At 43.2% G+C, this 18,622-nt stretch overlaps 1 protein-coding gene across 4 annotated transcripts in view; it reads left to right on the top strand.

Moving 5' to 3' along the window:
* EVI5 (ecotropic viral integration site 5) overlaps positions 1-18,622 on the top strand; it is a 68,063-nt gene that overhangs the window by 6,175 nt on the left and 43,266 nt on the right. For 3 of the 4 annotated variants that reach the window (XM_081914170.1, XM_081914171.1, XM_081914168.1), the window contains exons 2-5: positions 7,143-7,360; positions 12,476-12,665; positions 12,992-13,216; positions 18,262-18,336. In XM_081914170.1, coding sequence (XP_081770296.1) covers positions 7,212-7,360; positions 12,476-12,665; positions 12,992-13,216; positions 18,262-18,336 — 639 coding nt within the window. In that variant the 5' untranslated portion in view covers positions 7,143-7,211. Of the gene's footprint in view, positions 1-7,142; positions 7,361-9,813; positions 9,890-12,475; positions 12,666-12,991; positions 13,217-18,261; positions 18,337-18,622 lie in introns of those variants that run through there. The other variant, XM_081914169.1, reaches the window with a different exon arrangement.

The raw sequence follows: 18,622 nt of genomic DNA, 5'->3' as shown, positions 1-18,622 counted from the left end.
GTTGTAAATCTTATTTCAGTTCTTGTTGAGTATAAATTGTTTTCTGCTTGGCTGCTTTCCCATCTAACAAGAGCTATCTGATGGTTATAGTTGTTATAACCTCTTTTGCTCTGCCTGTTTGTTTTTATTGGTTGGATATTATCTTGCTTACCCTGATAGTACAGGAAAAGGAAAGTTAAGTACATCTGTAGGTCATTGCAAATATAAGACTATGCCAATTCTTATCTAAAACAGTCATTTTGTGCCAATTCATGTTATTTTTAACAGACGTTTTTTCTTAAGCGTTGGGTTTAATAGCTCCATTCACCACAATCCACTTACTGAATAAATAATGTTCAAAGAGAATAAAGTAAAAATATATTAATATATGATAATGCTTGGTCATATTGAAGAGCTGAATGTGAGAAGGAGTAACTTATATCTTCCATCTCGTTTTTTAAACAGGATATTCAGGACCTTGCATTCCTGTAACTTTTTAATAGCATTGCTAGCCAGCATTTTTATTGCAATTTGAATATACTTATTCTTAATACATATTAGTATTCCCTGTCTTAGATTATCTCTTTAATCTTTCTGAAGGCTGGGATTAACAAAATTTCTGAATGATTTCTGTTTTATGGGAAAATGCTATAAAATTGTGAAGTCTTAAAAACATCATTTGGGATTTCAGTCTTCTACTTCCTCTATAATTACTTCCCACAAAATAATACACATTACCGTCTTGCAAACACCTCATTTAGACATTGGCCCCCTGTTAGAATGACAACATAACCTACTGTAGGTACCGGCTATCATTAAACAGCAGTAAAGTAATCATGAGTGTGTTTTATGGTACATGAAGGCATTAATTAAGTGTAGATTAGTAATGCCCATGGCTCAGAACTTGGCAAAACCATTTTCCATTCTGCAGTGGACCATCAACTTTACAGATGGTTTATGATTTGGCTACTGTACTTCCATTTAGGAATAAAAAATATTGCCACTGACCCACAGGAGAAGCATCATTAGTACTTAATGGGGGAAAGAAATAAGGTGCACAGATATAGCCTTATAAGAATTATTTGCTCAGATAATAAATTCCTTGTTGTGTGGCCTGAGGGCCATATTGCCTCCAGGGGATATTACTGTAATTTCTAAGGCTGCCATTTGTTGGGGTGACTGGTACATAACAGATATGGTGTGATACCATTTGGAACTGCACTGCTCAATATGGGGTGTGTGTTGTTGGTAAGTATCAGGGTCTAGCTTTCATCCCTGTTGTGTATTCTTATTTTCCATAGATTACCAGCAAATATATGGGAATTTCCTGGGTGTTTTGAGATGAATTGGAGGGCATAATATTCATTTATTATTATTTTTTACCATAGGCGCCGACTCCATGGGGCCTGAGGGGGCCCGAGCCCTCTCAAAAATTCATTTGGGGGGCTCTGCCCCCCAATAATTTAAGAAAATTATTAGTTATATTATGCTTTGTAAAATCACAAAATTATGTTGGTATTTTTTATTTTCCTTGTTTGACGATAGTTACCTTTTAAAATACATTCAGTAATGAGTTAAAACAAAGCCACTCCCGATCTAGAGAGGGGGTGGGGTTGCGGGCTCTCGACCCATCAACAATCTCGCGGGGCTGGCGTCAGCCCCGCGAGAAGCGGGGATTCCCCCTAGCTCATTAATATTCACCGCCCACGGCGGCAGCCAATCGGCTGCCGCAAAGGGCGGGCCCTCACAAGTTCACTTAAGGTCGGGGCAGCCCGGGGCTCGCCTCTTTCGTTCCCCCAGCAGCAGCGGTTTGGAGGTCTTGGCCCCCCCCCAATATTTTTTATAAGTCGGTATGGGCCCCCGCCCCCCCAATATTTTTTATAAGTCGACGCCCCTGTTTTTTACCATGGCTTGGTTTACGCGCTGGGAAATCTAGGTGATATTTCTCCCTCCCCCCCCCAAGGTGTGCTTTTCTTCCTTCGCATCTCATCAATTCAGCTGTCCTCACTTAGGTTTGAATGCATTCACACTTGAGTTTGGATATAAAAGCAATGAATTTTGAGGTGTGGATTCCATTAACCTCATTAAGTCATGAAAAATCTGACACGCTTCGTATAAGTCAAGAAAAGGGTATCGGAGAGCTAGTGATTTCCGGTACAGGTTAGCGAAAAGCAAGAGCCGTCGGCATCTGTCTGTCTCAAGAGACAATGGAGTGTGCCTCTAGGGTGAATTCGAACCATTGCACCAAAGATCTCTTCTGCGGGACACAAGCCTGGGCAGTGGGTATGGAGGTCCTGGATTGCCCAGAAGGCAAGGCCTGCCCTACCTTGTCCTCACTGATGTGGTCCAAAGAAAAGCAGAGCAATGTGTTTGGCTGTAGCAGTTGCAGGAAGGAGGTGTAGAAGATGACAGTCGACCGTCTTTGGGACTTTGCTCCGGAATTGTGAGGGATTTTCTCCTCAGCCTTTTCTTCTCCCAAAGATGCCCTGCAAGGCAGTGGAGGTTGAGGACCAGAGTTTTCCTTCTCTGAGATCGGCTGCTTTCCCAGGTTGATGAGCCCAATATGCCCCTCACTTCCCTCTACAGCATATACAGAAACCACTTTCTTGGCCAATGGACTTGCTACTTGTCTTGTCTGCTCAACCTGCTGCAGCCTGTCTCCACCTGCAGGGGAAGTCCCTAACTCACCAAGGGTTTGAGACCTGTTGGCTATCCCCACCTGGTTTAGCCAGCTAGTCAGAGTCATTCCAGCTGTTTAGGGCTAACTACCCCAGAAGGAGCACAGTGTGTACTTACACGCTTACTACTACCCTGAGTGAGACGTGGGTGGCGCTGTGGGTTAAAACACAGAGCCTAGGATTTGCCGATCAGAAGGTCGGCGGTTTGAATCCCTGCGACGGGGTGAGCTCCCGTTGCTCGGTCCCTGCTCCTGCCAACCTAGCAGTTCGAAAGCACGTCCAAGTGCAAGTAGATAAATAGGTACCACTCCTGCGGGAAGGTAAACGGCATTTCTGCGCGCTGCTCTGGTTTGCCAGAAGCGGCTTTGTCATGCTGGCCACATGACCCGGAAGCTGTGTGCTGGCTCCCTTGGCCAATAAAGCAAGATGAGCGCCGCAACCCCAGAGTCGGCCATGACTGGTCCTAATGGTCAGGGTTCCCTTTACCTTTACCTTTTTATTGATATTTATAAAAGTAAGTATATTTACTAATATTTCACACACTTGGTATCATTTCTTGTGAGAAGAGTAACTGCTCCTGCCAACCTAGCAGTTCGAAAGCACGTCAAAGTGCAAGTAGATAAATAGGTACCACTCCAGCGAGAAGGTAAACGGCATTTCTGCGCGCTGCTCTGGTTCGCCAGAAGCGGCTTAGTCATGCTGGCCACATGACCCGGAAGCTGTAGGCCGGCTCCCTCGGCCAATAAAGCGAGATGAGCGCCGCAACCCCAGAGTTGGCCACGACTGGACCTAATGGTCAGGGTTCCCTTTACCTTTACTACCCTGAGTAGACCTGTTGAATCAGTAGACTCTAGTTCATTATTAATTCATTGAGTTCATAGACTTGTAGAGATGGAAGGGGTCCCAATCAAGTTCAACCCCCTGCAATGCAGGAATCTGAACATTTTTTACCCAAATGCATAATGTACATCAATTTCCTTTAAAGCTATCCTTTAAACATTGTATTCTGTAACATGTACTAACAGGAGTAAAAAAGCAAGTTTACATATACGTACTAACACAGAGAGACAGTATTCGGTACTATACATGTATTAAGTAGATTAAATTTTACAAGAATAGAGGTACGTCGGTGAGGAAAACTAAATATCTGTCACCAGGGGCAACCTCTTTTCAGCTGACTCCAAAACCTGGAGTGAGCAAATCTGGGCAGAAAAATGCTTGAGGCAACAGACAGGGAAAGTAAAAAAGAAAACCCCTCTGTTTAATGTGGGTTCAGAGAAGACATGTGAATAAACAACAAGTCTGCCTCAACTTGTCTGATTTGGCCCTTAAATGAGTCTGTACGTGAAATCTCCAAAGAGCATTTTCAGTAGGTTGCTGTGTGAAACCGGGATATATTTGTGCTCAGCACTTGTATGAGACAAACTGGAAAGGTCAAGCCTCCCTTGACATGTCCCTTTCTTGCTTTTGCTAAACATGGTGATTGTGTTACCTGAGAAACAAAAATGCTCACCTGTGCTGGCATTTACAGGTACATAGTGACCGTGTTTTGCAGTTCTGCAGAAGTATTTCAAATTAAAGCGTCAACAAGTCATGCAAATTAGAAAACCCCTGGGCTCAGACCAAACAACATTTTCAAGTTCTCTGGAAACTTGCTTTGTGGGGGAATAAATACCTGTCATTGCTTTAAAAGAAGAGGGAACGTTTGCTGTTCTTTGAGGCTTTGTGGTTTTTTTAGCATGTTAAAATTATGCATATTTACTTCTGCAGTTTTTACTTCTCCTTTCAAGTTCAGTCAGTAGTTATTTAAAAAAAACAAAACTGGTGTTTTTGGGTTCCACTCATGTAGAAGCACTTTCTCGGAGTGAAAGTTTTTCTCTTTTCTTGGCACAGAGCAATTTCTGCCTCGCTCTTGGTTGCTTCCATTGTGCCAAAGAAAACAAATGTCTTGGCCTGTGAAGTATCACCAACAAGAAGAAACCTCTTGCATGTAAATACGGCTGGCAAATGAGATAGTCGGTTCCGGGTTGGCATTGTTCTCTGTATTCAAATTTATGGAGGTGAATCAGAGACAAACATTGGCACCAGAGGCCTGCAGTAGCAAACAGGGGAGCAGAATGAGTACAGCTTACCCTGTAGCAAAGCAAAACAAAAAATCCAGCATCCTTGATAAGGGGAACCCTGTTGACTCGGGTCAAAGGTCTATATAGTCTAGCATCCTATTCTCACAGTGACCAACCATATGCCTACAACAGTGGTTCCTAACTGGTGGTCCGCAGACCCCAGGGGGTCCACGTGACTCACTCAGGGGGTCTGTGGCACATGCCCTTCAACTGTCTTGTGTCTTGGCCATCCCATTGGGGTGGGCATGTAATAATAATAATAATAATAATAATAATAATAATAATAATAATAATAATAATAATTTATTATTTATACCCCGCCCATCTGGCTGTGCTTCCCCAGCCAATGTGAGCGGCTTCCAACAAAATAATAAAATACAGCAATGCATCAAACATTAAAAGCTTCCCTAAACAGGGCTGCCTTCAGATGTCTTCTAAAAATCTGGTAGTTGTTGTTCTCTTTGACATCTGGTGGGAGGGTGTTCCACAGGGCAGGTGCCACTACCGAGAAGGCCCTCTGCCTGGTTCCCTGTAACTTGGCTTCTCGCAGTGAGGGAACCGCCAGAAGGCCCTTGGCGCTGGACCTCAGTGTCCAGGTAGAACGATGGGGGTGGAGACACTCCTTCAGATATACTGGACCGAGGCCGTTTAGGGCTTTAGAGATCAGCACCAACACTTTGAATTGTGCTTGGAAACGTTCTCGTGTGAGAGCTTGGCGCCCAAAAACACAGATCACAGCAAAAACGGAGGTCACGTGACTTGCATAAGAGTGCGGCTTGGTTTTGTGCTGGGACATGTCGGAGGGTATGGTGACACCGTTCACGTAACAAAAACTACCTCAGAGAGATCAATATTTTCAGAAGTAGACAGTGCGCATTGGTACTGAGGCAGCACTGGTTGTTTAAATTTTGCGCCCCTAATGATTTTCAACCCGGGGCAACCGGGTAGTATGGAACACAGTATTCCAAGTGTGGTCATATCATAGATTTGTATAACGGCATCCACACACTGGATCAACAACTCCATTGATCTTTCCACTGTATCTAAGGATCTAAGGTCTTGCTTCTGTTCAGTCACTGAAGTACAGACCCCACTAGTTTATATGTGAAGCTGGCCAAAAAAAAAAGACCCACTGTGAATCACTTTACATTGAATTGTGCTTGCCATTTTAGTGACCATTTTAGTGATTTAGCTTTTCTGGAGCTCCCTGAAATCCAATTTTGTTTTAACCAAGAATGATTTCATGGTTAATCCTGAAGCAAACCTGGCTTTCTCACTGCTCGTCATCTCGGCAATGCTGAGAAAAAATTATCATCCATCTGCTACTGTAATAGGTATTTAACACACATTTAAATCTCTTAATTATCACCGGCTGTAATTTTTTACCGTGCATTTCCCACCTTGATGCTTTTTTCTTCATATACCTGCCAGCTAAGATTTCACTTCATGCATCTAAAGAAGTAGGTTTGAGTCCGCAGAAGCTCATGCCGTTAAAAAATGTTAGTCTTTCAGGTGCCACAAAACTCCTTTGTTTTTACTGTATATGTGAAATAGCACTGGCCAGTCATGGGTGTAGCCAAGGCAGGGCTGGGGGGGGGGGCGCAGCTGTTCCTCTTAGATTCACAAATATTACTGAAAAGCATTGAAAGTAATCACTTATCTGAGGTTCTGCCCCACCCCCAGCAGAAGCCTGCCCTCTGCAATGTCCTATTTATGAGGTATCTTTACCTCATGATTTCCCAAGAAAAGCTCAACAACTTTGATTTCCTAAAAAAACTCAAAAATCCTTCGCACTGGTTCTCTTTGTTAATATGCAGATGACTGGCAAGATATCTGTGAGCAGGCCAGCTAGTAAAATTTGGCTGTGGGACTAGACATTTTTGCGGAAGTCTTATTAGCAAGGTCGACGTACCTGCAAGCTTTAGATGTTGCTTTTTCAGAACTTGCAAATGCTCGCTTTTCTATCAGTTCTTTCTTCTCATAAAATAAATGCAGCAGTGATCATTAATAGATATCTGAGATGATTCTATGTGACTGAACAAATTACAGTTGTATGGAAACAGTGGCGTAGCGTGGGGGGTGCAGGGGGGGGCCGGCCACACCGGGCGCAACATCTGGGGGGGGTCGCACTCGCAGCTCTCTGCCCCTACTAAAACCCACGGGTTAGGGGGCGCAAATTACTTGCCTTGCCCCGGGTGCTGACAACCCACGCTACACCACTGCATGGAAGGGGAAGGAGAAAAAGCAAAGATGGGGTGTGTGTGGAACCACTGGAGGGATCCAGCTAAACACCTATGGCTATGTGCTTGCCATTCCTGACCAGGGAGCTGTTAAATGCCTCCTTGTATGCTTTCCTCCTCAGGTGGCGACAGACAAGGTTACAGGGAAGCTGAGTTCTACTCTCTCATGGGTGAAGAACACTGTCAGTCAAATGGCCAGCCAGGTGGCAAGTCCATCTGCTTCATTACACACGGCATCCTCCTCTACCACACTCTCAACTCCAGCGTTGTCTCCTTTGTCCCCCGCGGAATTGAGTCCCGATGACTTAGAGCTGTTGGCCAAATTAGAAGAGCAAAACAGGTGAGTGGCAGCTTAGCTTTCCTGGCGGTGTTCAGGTTCGGAAATCGGTTCCAGTGGCGGGGCATGTTTTCCAGCTTTATTTGTCTGGCCGTTGGTCGCGAGCCGTATAATTACCTGGCAAGGCGATAAGCTCAGCTTGGAAGGTATCCAGTAGCCTGCAGCGTAGCCATTCTGTCGTATGCGCCTGCTGCCAGGTGAGTGAGTCGAGGCAACCTGTGGCATGTCGAATTGTGCAGGTGGATGGCTTGGTTTTAATACAACAACAACAACAACAGCAGCACGTTCCTGTTCTTTCTTGGAAAGCAAACTAGTGTGTTCAAAGATGTGGAACATATAATTGCCTTTAAATCTCCCAAGTTTCCATCTGGTTTTTCGGAAGAATGCTGGGAATTCTTTCTTAATCAAGACTTACATACCTTGCATTCCGGATCAGTTTCATATTCTTCCCCGACCAGACGGACCATAGCTTTTGTCACAATAAAGGGTTGTGACACTACAGCCTCACCTAAACATTGTTCGTAAGGCTGCAATACAATTGTGTTGTTGTTGTTGTTTTTAATGCCTTCTCGATAGGCTTGAATGCAAAAAAGATCACATTACGGTCCTTAAAGTACAATAGTTATAAATACAATTGACTTGAGCAATGTCTCTTCATCAAGGTCCCTGTGCTTTGGCATTTTGTGTTCTTACTTGGCCTTGTCCACACGGCAAGCCAAACCATGGCTTAATTTGTGACTGTGCCTCCCCCCACCCCCACCCCAGGTGCTACGTGCAGCACAAATAGTTCCCCCTCTCTTTTGAACCCAGGTCATAGTTCACTTGCTTGTTGCAAACCAACTGTGAGTGCTAAACAAAACCAAAAAAAAGCCAAGAACAAACCTTGACTTGTCTTTCTAGTTTTCCACGTGTAGTTTGTTTGAAACAGATAAAACATACCACGATCTGGGGCCATGCAACATGACAAGCTAGGCTATGGTTGGTTTGTGACGTGTGTGTCACCCACAGGGGCTGACAGGAGGAGCATTCACAATTCCAAGCAAGCTAAAGTATGTAGTTGTGGTTGATTGCTATAAACAGTGCAACTACAGGAGTGTTACAGGTACCCATTGTATATCAGCTGTCCCTTATCACCACTGTCAAAACTATCCCTTCTATGTCATTGTCCAAGTATGTTAAATTTTAAATTATTATTTTTCTTGATGGAATATGGTCCTGCTGTGCTAAGGCTGTATGTTGGTATCCTCTAGTTTGGTGATTTTTTGTTTTGTTTTGTTTAAGAAGTTGGTGTTTTATGTTTCGTGTATTGATTTGTTAACTTTTGATGGCCGCTTTTTAACAATTTTTGTTTGTTTCTTAATTTGATTGTGAGTCCCCAAGAGACTGTGTTAGCCAAATAAGATGACTATAAAGGTAAAGGTACCCCTGCCCGTACGGGCCAGTCGTGTCCGACTCTAGGGTTGTGCGCCCATCTCACTTAAGAGGCCGGGGGCCAGCGCTGTCCGGAGACACTTCCGGGTCACGTGGCCAGCGTGACAAAGCTGCTCTGGCGAACCAGCACCAGCGCCGCACACGGAAATGCCATTTACCTTCCCGCTATACCTATTTATCTACTTGCACTTAGGGGTGCTTTTGAACTGCTAGGTGGGCAGGAGCTGGGACCGAAAGACGGGAGCTCACCCCGCCGCGGGGATTCGAACCGCCGACCATACGATCGGCAAGTCCTAGGCACTGAGGTTTTACCCACAGCGCCACCCGCGTCCCCTAAGATGAATACATTTTCTTGTAAATCCTCTCTCCCTGTAGCACTCAGATAGAACAGTAGTTATCTGTATTCCTAAAAACAAGTCATGAATGCCAGCAAGGATTTTGTTGTTGCTGTGTCCTCTTTTTCTTTTAGAGTGCCTTTTGTGTCATTTCATTTTATCACAGATCTCTCCTAGTCCATCCATTCTCTGTTTCACTTTTGCTCTCTTTCTCTGTTTGGGTAACACTTATATTCTTCAGAAAACGGAAGTAACAATTTTCAGGTGCTGGTCTGTGTGTGTTCTTAAAATGGGAAATTCCTTTAGATTTACTGTAATCCTAAGAGATCAAAGCGGAATACCAGTGTTTAGAAAGCCTTATTGAAAACTTGCTTAGAAACCTGAGGAATTGCCTGCTTTCACTCACTAAATGTATGAACCTAACAGTTCTTCAGAGCTCTGCAGGATTCAGATTACACATTCCCTCACTGTGGAAAACAAACTTTGACCTGAGCATGTGCAAAAGATTTGACAAAAACCGGAAGTGTGAAAAAAAGGAAGTAGGGGACCTTTCTCTGGACAAGTACTCGGTTTCTTTATTTTTTAAAGTCACACGGGGTTAAGTTCCCCTCCAATATAAATTGGAATGGCTCATTCTTAACCAATCAGGAATCTGTTTGAGGAACGTAAATCATTGATGGAAATGAAGTGGTTTCTTTTCTACTGACTGCTTACGTTATCATAAACTGCAGATTCTGAATTAAAAAGGAGCCATGGACTTATCAAGGTAAGGATTACAACAGAGAATTAGGATAAATACTTCAAAATACAAACGTTTGCAAAATTATGACTTGTTATGGTCAAGTATTTGTTTCATTCTTCAAGAGTTAGACAACCACACTTTGTATGCTTATCTGGAGTTTGGACTTGTTTACTGCACTGCTTGTGAGGGAAAGGTTTTCTTTGTGTTTTGCAAATGTAAGGAACGTAGCAGTTGTGCCTTGTAGGCCAAGTCGGGTAAGAAATTATTAAATTTCATGAGCCATGTCTTAACATTTGAAAAGTAGTCCATCACTTGCGCACTGATGGTAAGAGTTCCAGTTCCAAATCTTGTATTTGGGCCTTGTGCTTCCTTTTCTCCCTGCTTTCCCGTCCTGTGCCCTACCCTAATTTTTAGTTACAGATAATAATCCTCATATCTTGCCTGTTCAGGTAAATAATTGCTGTTTTAACTGAGTGAAAGGTTGATTTAAACATAAACAGTGTCAGAAAAGCTACTGTTTACAGCTGATTCATAAGCTTACGATAATCTCAAATACTAAAAAAGCTAAGGAAGTAGAAATGGAGCGGATTCTGCTGTAAGTCCCCCTTCCCGCCTCCAGAACATTAATTCTATATTCCCTGGATTAATGTTAAGCCATAAAGTGGTCTAGTTCTATCATAGGTGGCTCATTCCCTCGACAATTTATGGGAATTTGTCGTTCTCTTTGTTAACTGTCAATTTTCATTAAGCTAACAACTGGAAATATAGAAGCATTTGGGTATTAGCTTGTTCAGCATAACAAGCGTTGCACATGCTTGTTTAAAGTACCGTATTTTTCGCTCTATAAGATGCACCAGACCAAAAGACGCACCTAGTTTTTGGAGGAGGAAAACAAGAAAAAAAATATTCTGAATCCCAGAAGCCAGAACAGCAAGAGGAATCGCTGTGCAGTGAAAGCAGTAATCCCTCTTGCTGTTCTGGCTTCTGGGATAGCTGCGCAGCCTGCATTCGCTCCATAAGACGCACACACATTTCCCGTTATTAAAGTGAGTCTTATAGAGCAAAAAATACGGTATTTCTACAAAGTTGATGAACAAACAACTATTCCTTAAAGGCAGCCTTTGCCAACATGGTGTTCTTCAGATGTTTTTGGACTACAACTCCCATTAGCTCTAGGTAGCATGACTGGCTGGGGGTGATGGGAATTGTAGTTCAAAACATCTGGAGAGCACCAGCTTGGCAAAAGCTGCCTGAAAGGAAAAGTGCAGGGTAAGTTTAGTAATCTCAACTCATTTGCCCAATATATTTAGAAAGGAGGTTGTGAATGGAGCAGTGAAATTGGGTGTCGGGGGAAGGAGATTACAATACTAACTTGGGCATTTGGGCAGAGCAAACCGCAAATGAGAAAATAGTTTGGGATTTGTTTCTGTCATTGATCAATCAAATGTCCCAAAGTAGAACCATAACACATCCAAGTGAACAGCAAAATTGTAAGCAAAATTGTAAGCAAAATTGTAAGCAAAATTGTAAGCAATATATAAATGCTGATAGGGCTTCTGACCATAAGAGGAGAGGAAAGTGAACTTTCCCCCAGTTATTGGTAGATGATAATGATGACGATAGTATCAGTTCAGTCCAATCAACGGGACTTACTCATTTGTTAAATGAGGCTTAGTCACTACTTAGTATGTTCATGGTTTCAACCTCACTTATTTTACTAATAAGTTGGGCTTAATACTTAGCTAGGGACGCGGGTGGCGCTGTGGGTTAAACCACAGAGGCTAGGACTTGCTGATCAGAAGGTCGGCGGTTTGAATCCCCGCCATGGGGTGAGCTCCCGTTGGTTGGTCCCTGCTCCTGCCAACTTAGCAGTTCGAAAGCATGTCAAAGTGCAAGTAGATAAATAGGTACCGCTCCGGCGGGAAGGTAAACGGCGTTTCCGTGCACTGCTCTGGTTTGCCAGAAGTGGCTTAGTCATGCTGGCCACATGACCAGGAAGCTGTACGCCGGCTCTCTTGGCCAATAAAGCGAAATGAGTGCCGCAACCCCAGAGTCGCCCGCAACTGGACCTAACGGTCAGGGGTCCCTTTACCTTTAATACTTAGCTACAACTTGTTCACACATCAAGAATGGAATTGCCAGCAAACACATTTCCCTTAAATGTGTGTGTTCTATTACTGCAAATATAAAATGGGGAAACATGGAGAGATCAGGAGCAGGGGATATACTTGAGCTTTTCAGTACCTTCTGATTCTTCCTGGCAAATGCCCCCTTTCCATTTTTGGAGTCTGGCTGTGACACCCATCCACACCCACCTGTGTGTTCCATTTCTCCCCTTAATAATTTTACCTTTTGACTCGTGAGCTTCATTAAATACTCTCTTACAAGGGAAAAATACCATTTCGAAGAACAAGGTTCTGATTCCAGTGCTAAAATATTTAAACTTGGTTTGTTTGTTACTTTGTTTAGTCTCAAAGGGTAATCAAGGAGGTCGTGCAAACAAGCGTGCTTAAGTTTAATTCATGGCAGAGCTGTCAATTTCAAATGCAAAATCTGGCCTGTTCTTTTCAATATGTCCAGAAGATTCAAAGTGTTTTGTGTTTACCACAGATTGTTGGAGACCGACAGCAAATCGCTGCGCTCCGTCGATGGGTCAAGAAGAAACAGCGGATCCTCACTTGTTTCTAGTTCATCAGCTTCTAGCAACCTCAGCCACCTCGAGGAAGATTCCTGGATCCTTTGGGGAAGAATTGTGAATGATTGGGAAGATGTGCGGAAAAAGAAAGAGAAGCAAATTAAGGTTTGTTGATTGGCAGTGTTCAAAATCATTAGTCGTTGGCAGTGTCCGCATTTAGAAATATCACTCTCTAAAATCTGGCGGTTCAGAATGTAATGCCTGGCATCGTAGACTTTGATAGACAGTAAAAAGTAATTGTGTTCAATTACGTGTTCAATATTATCCTTTTTTGCCTTTTTTTGGTCTTTCTGCTATCACATCCTTCTTAAAAAGTGAGAATATGTGCGCATGAATATGAGGATTTTGGTAAACTGCACGCTTTGAGATTATTGCAAGTAGAGCAGTTAATAAATAAACGCTCATTGATTTATTTATTTTTTACGTTCTAGGAACTTGTTCGAAAAGGGATACCGCATCATTTCCGAGCAATAGTTTGGCAGCTTTTATGCACAGCTCAAAATATGCCAATTAAGGATCAATATTCGGAACTCTTGAAAATGACTTCACCTTCAGAAAAGCTTATAAGAAGGGACATTGCTAGGACATACCCCGAGCACGACTTTTTTAAAGAAAAAGACAGCCTTGGGCAGGAGGTTTTATTTAATGTAATGAAGGTAAGTCAGCAGCTCATATCGGAAAAGTAATTGTTTTAAGCATATATTTGCTTTGAAACTGCGATTTTATTTATATTTTGATTTAAAACTGCAGTTTTATTTATGTTTTGATAAATTGTGTTTTATCATATTTTAATGGTTTTTTAAACGTAAATCATAAATCTTAGACTCTTTCATGGATTAAGCAGTATATAAATATGAAATGTTCACTCTGACACTAAACTTAAGCTGTGACACCCAAGCTATGTCTCTATATACTGAGCATATTGTTGCACGGCACCCCAGTCTCCAAGCAGTGCATGATTCCAGGAGTTCCAAGCCTTGGATTCAAACAGAAATCAAACATTGCCCTGTTTTTCTCTCCCCCAGCATCGGTGTTTTTCTAACTACAGTGGTTGTTGTTGTTTAGTTGTTTAGTCGTGTCCGACTCTTCGTGCCCCATGGACCAGAGCACGCCAGGCATTTCTGTCTTCCACTGCCTCCCACAGTTTGGTCAAACTCATGCTGTCCAACTATCTCGTCCTCTGCTGTCCCCTTCTCCTTGTGCCCTCCATCTTTCCCAACATCAGGGTCTTTTCCAGGGAGTCTTCTCTTCTCATGAGGTGGCCAAAGTATTGGAGCCTCAGCTTCACGATCTGTCCTTCCAGTGAGCACTCAGGGCTGATTTCCTTCAGAATGGATAGGTTTGATCATCTTGCAGTCCATACTCTCAAGAGTCTCCTCCAGCACCATAATTCAAAAGCATCAATTCTTCAGCGATCAGCCTTCTTTATGGAACTGCAGTTCTTAACCTGAAGCACCACTTTAGCTTATGGGGCCTACCGCTGCCACCGCATATTTCTGTTCTCATCCTGAAGCAAAGTTCTTAACCCGAGGTACTATTTCTGGGTTAGCGGAGTCTGTAACCTGAAGCGTATGTAACCTGAAGCATATGTAACCTGAGGTACCACTGTACCAACTAGCCATTTGCCATCTCACACAGATCCACTTCCTTCATTCCCCTGAACAGCCCATCACCCAGACAGATCACTAAAACAATCTTTTACTTAATAACAATTTAAACAATTTATTTAACTCAAACAATAACATTATAGCATATGTATCCATGTTTGCTAACTGATGTGGTTAAACTTTTTTTAAAAAAACAAAACCCAAAAACCTTAGACTGAGTTTTAGCACACATGAAAAACTCAAATCCTTATTTCCTGATGAATAGCCTTTGGACTATAATGTGACTTAAATAGAAAACTATCTTTAGATTTTTCCTCCAAAAGCAATTTAAATCCGATTTTTAAATTTGTTTTTTTAAAAAAACCATTAATTTTTAGCCACCCTGGTCCCTTGGTATAACCTAGCATAAGACTCACTTTTTTACGCTTGTGTACATACATGCACATGAATTTATATTTATGAGTATTCATCGACTGTATGTGTACCCCAAATTAGAAGGCAAAATGGGGTATTTGGCAGAAGGTTTTTGCATTTCTGAGTCAGATCCCATCATTAACAAGGTGTCTCATGACAGATGGGCGAATACACAGGCTGCTACTGGGTATCTCTTTGGTTTGGCTCTACGAAAAAATGCGCCACCCTAATCAGTGAAAACATGTTGACTGGTAAAAGTGCCAGATATTTGAAGGGAGATCTTTTTGATGGATAAGACTAGCTTTCACTTACAGCGAATTATTTTCCTATGGTGTACAAATCATAGTGATTTAAAAGTAAAGGGACCCCTGACCATTAGGTCCAGTCGTGGCCGACTCTGGGGTTGCGGCGCTCATCTCGCTTTATTGGCCAAGGGAGCCGACGTACAGCTTCCGGGTCATGTGGCCAGCATGACTAAGCCGCTTCTGGCGAACCAGAGCAGCTCACGGAAACGCTGTTTACCTTCCCGCCGGAATGGTACCTATTTATGTACTTGCACTGCATGCTTTCAAACTGCTATGTTGGCAGGAGCAGGTACTGAGCAACGGGAGCTCACTCCGTTGCGGGGATTCAAACTGCCAACCTTCTGATCGGCAAACCGTAGGCTCTGTGGTTTAACCCACAGCTCCACCCACGTTCCTCATAGTAATTTAGGGGAGGGCTTAAAAGTTTTTTGTTTTAAAACAAAGGAAATGTCCAGAACTTTTTGGTTCTCAAGCAGCGTAGCATATAAGCCAGTATATCGTAGATCTCGGCTGTCCCATTTTCTTCCATCTGTATTTTTCATCTTTCAAAGATATTAACTGCTGCTACATTGGGACCTGCATATCATATGGCTCATGTGAGTAAGACTTCCATGAGAGAAATACTGGAATGTAGCACGTGGACTGACCTTTGGGAAATTACTTGGGCTCATCAATTGCAATTAGACTTTCTGACAGCGAAGGGAAGAATTACCCTGTTGTTGCAATTCAGGCACATCTGTTGTAGACATTCAGCCAGCCAAGAGAATGAGCTCATGTTGAACTGTCAATTGACTTTTTCATACGAATGCACTCGAAACATTTCCTGCTGATTGCTGTTTCCTTTTGATTGGAAGCGTGGTGCAGCTCGCTATTTGTGCATTGCGCAGCACATCAGAGGTGGTATACGTAATCAACACGCTTTCCTTTTTTTAAATGCCGTGGGATAGAAAACATGCAAATATACAGCTGGAAGGGTGGGGATAACCAGGAGACCGACACTCATATCTCTCAAATCAGAAACCTTAGAAAGGAAGATCTCAGCTCTGTTTGGGACGTGTATTTAACAGCTATAGTGGGAGTTCTTGTACAGCATGGAGGGAAGCCTTCTTGATTTCAAGGATAAGTTCAGCCTTCTGCCCCACTTTCAACCAATAGCACACATGCAAATGTTGACCGCCTACCAGTTAGGATTGCTGGTTTTTCACTTAGCATGTTTGCAGGTAGCAGAGGGGTAAAATTGCAAACATGTCTTGCCTCTACACTCCTTCCCACAATCTGCACACAGCCCCTTCTGTGCTTGTGTCCTCATACTAGTACAAAGGTTGAGGAAAGAGCCCATTAGGCAAATTTCCAGGTACATCTGTTGCTCACTGTTCTTTTTTTTCCCTTTTCCATTCCTCGTATTCCATTCCTGTTGCTGCCTCCAGTCTTCCTTCCTGAAGCCCTCTGCTTCCTTCACTTCCCCACACTTTCTATGAGTGGTCATTTGACCTTTGGGTACTGTACTTTTCCTCCAACATACAGATCTGCTTCCATTATAGCACCGCCACCTAATTGATTGCCTCTTCCTCTTGCCATGCCTTTGTGGCATCTTAGCATCTCAGCTTGTAGCCAGGATCCTCTCAGGCTAGCATGCATACAGCCTCTGGGTTTCAGTAGAATGTAAACATAATCCGATACAGTGGTACCTCGGGTTATATACGCTTCAGGTTACATACGCATCAGGTTACAGACTCCGCTAACCCAGAAATAGTACCTCGGGTTAAGAACTTTGCTTCAGGATGAGAACAGAAATTGCGTGGCAGCAGCGGGAGGCCCCATTAGCTAAAGTGGTGCTTCAGGTTAAGAACAGTTTCAGGTTAAGAACGGACCTCCGGAACGAATTAAGTACTTAACCCAAGGTACCACTGTATTAGCAGAATCTCTGTGCACTTCGTGTTTCTTATGTTAAATAATAGTAAGGATAATATTGACGGTGATGACGGCGATGTGCCCAGGAAACCTGAAGTCTGCAACCTGTATGAATTAAATGACTTCTACTCCTTCCCGTAATTGGCTCTGGATGGTTTCTCAACCCTTTGGAGCTGATTTTAAGAGCCACATGGCGGGCTGCAGGGGGAGGAGATGAAGGGGAAGTTCCTTTGCATGTTTGGGCAGCCATTCTTGTGCATGAACACTATCGCATACAACCCTGTGCACATTGATCAAATCCGAACCATTTGTTTTGGTTACTTCTACATTTACTGCTCAAGACAGGGGCAATGATGCAGGGGCAGAAATCGAAAACCTTATCCAGCGACTTCTCTGAGTTTTGAAATGTTAGCAGGCAAGTCCCCATACGCTTCTGCAACAATAAGAACTAAAAACATGCTTGAAAGGTAATAGGTAGCATCCTCAAGAAGCAGAATTTTGTGACCACCACCATATTCTGTGCTCCTTTGGGTATTGGAAGTGGTTTGCCTTGTAGTGTAAACCAGAGTGGTGTAATATTTGTAGAGTGCGGCACCAGGACCTGGGAGGGCAGGGTTTGAATCCCCCACTCAGCCATGAAGCTCACTGGGTGAGCTTGGAGTCAGTCACCAACTCTCAGTCTAACCTACTTCACAGGTTTGTTGTGAGGATGAAATGGGGGAGCAGGAGAACCATGTATGTACCCCGCTATTCTTCTTTGTGGCTTAGGGCCCTCGTATTTACGGCACCGCCTCTCCTGGTATTCCCCGCAGAGGACCTTAAGGTCCATGAATAACCATAGTTTAGAGGTTCCGGGCCCTAAGGAAGTCAGATTATCCTCCACCAGGGCCAGCGCCTTTTCAGTGATGGCTCCGACTTGGTGGAATGCTCTGTCCCATGAGTCCAGGGCCCTGCAGGATTTAACTTCCTTCTGCAGGGCCTGTAAGACAGAGTTATTCCGCCTGGCTTGGAATTTGAACTTAGCCTGATCTTTTATTCCCCTTCCTTCCCTCTCCCTCCCCTTTTTATGAAGATTACCCACTCTGGGATCCCACAGCTAATTCTCCCCTGGTCTCCTCGCTGGCCCAAACAGGACTAATTTAGCCAGCTAGCCCTGGTGATCATCTAATGTTTGTTGGATGGATTTTCCCCCTAAATTGATTTTTGAATTCTGAATTTATTGTTATTCACGTTTTATACTGTATTTTATGCTGTTTTTGTTGCAACAATTAAGTGTTTTAAATTTGTTGTTAACCACCCTGAGCCCAATTTTCTGAACCGGGAAGGGCGGGGTATAAATACAAATTTAATTATTATTTATATTTGGAAGAAAAGGTGGTATATAAATGTGATGGGTTTTGGAAGCAAATGTGCAGTGATTTCTGCTGCTTGGAGTCTTACCAGTTTTTTAAAAACCTTTTCTAGGCTTATTCATTAGTGGACCGTGAGGTTGGTTACTGCCAAGGAAGTGCTTTTATCGTTGGATTGCTTCTCATGCAGGTAAGTAAACCACACTGCTTCACGAAACTATATATTACTTTGGAAAGCAGAACGGGATGATGATAAAGCGTAACACAGGATCCACGAACTGGGGCTCTTCTTGTGGGGTAACTGGTCTTTACCACAGACTTTGAACGCACATTGTTTTACTGTAACAGTTCAGTAAATTCTAAGCCCGGGCTTAATGTGAGTCAGGTTGGAGCCTTGCTTCTTGGTGATCTTCTGGCGGCTAGCCCCTAGAATGTAAATGTGTGTTTGTTCCCTGCTTGTTAAAAGAGAAATGTTT

This window comes from Podarcis melisellensis (assembly GCF_964234715.1).
Source record: "Podarcis melisellensis genome assembly, chromosome: 6".
In the NCBI taxonomy this organism is placed as follows: Eukaryota; Metazoa; Chordata; class Lepidosauria; order Squamata; family Lacertidae; genus Podarcis; species Podarcis melisellensis.
This window is presented reverse-complemented; position numbering and strand designations above follow the sequence as displayed.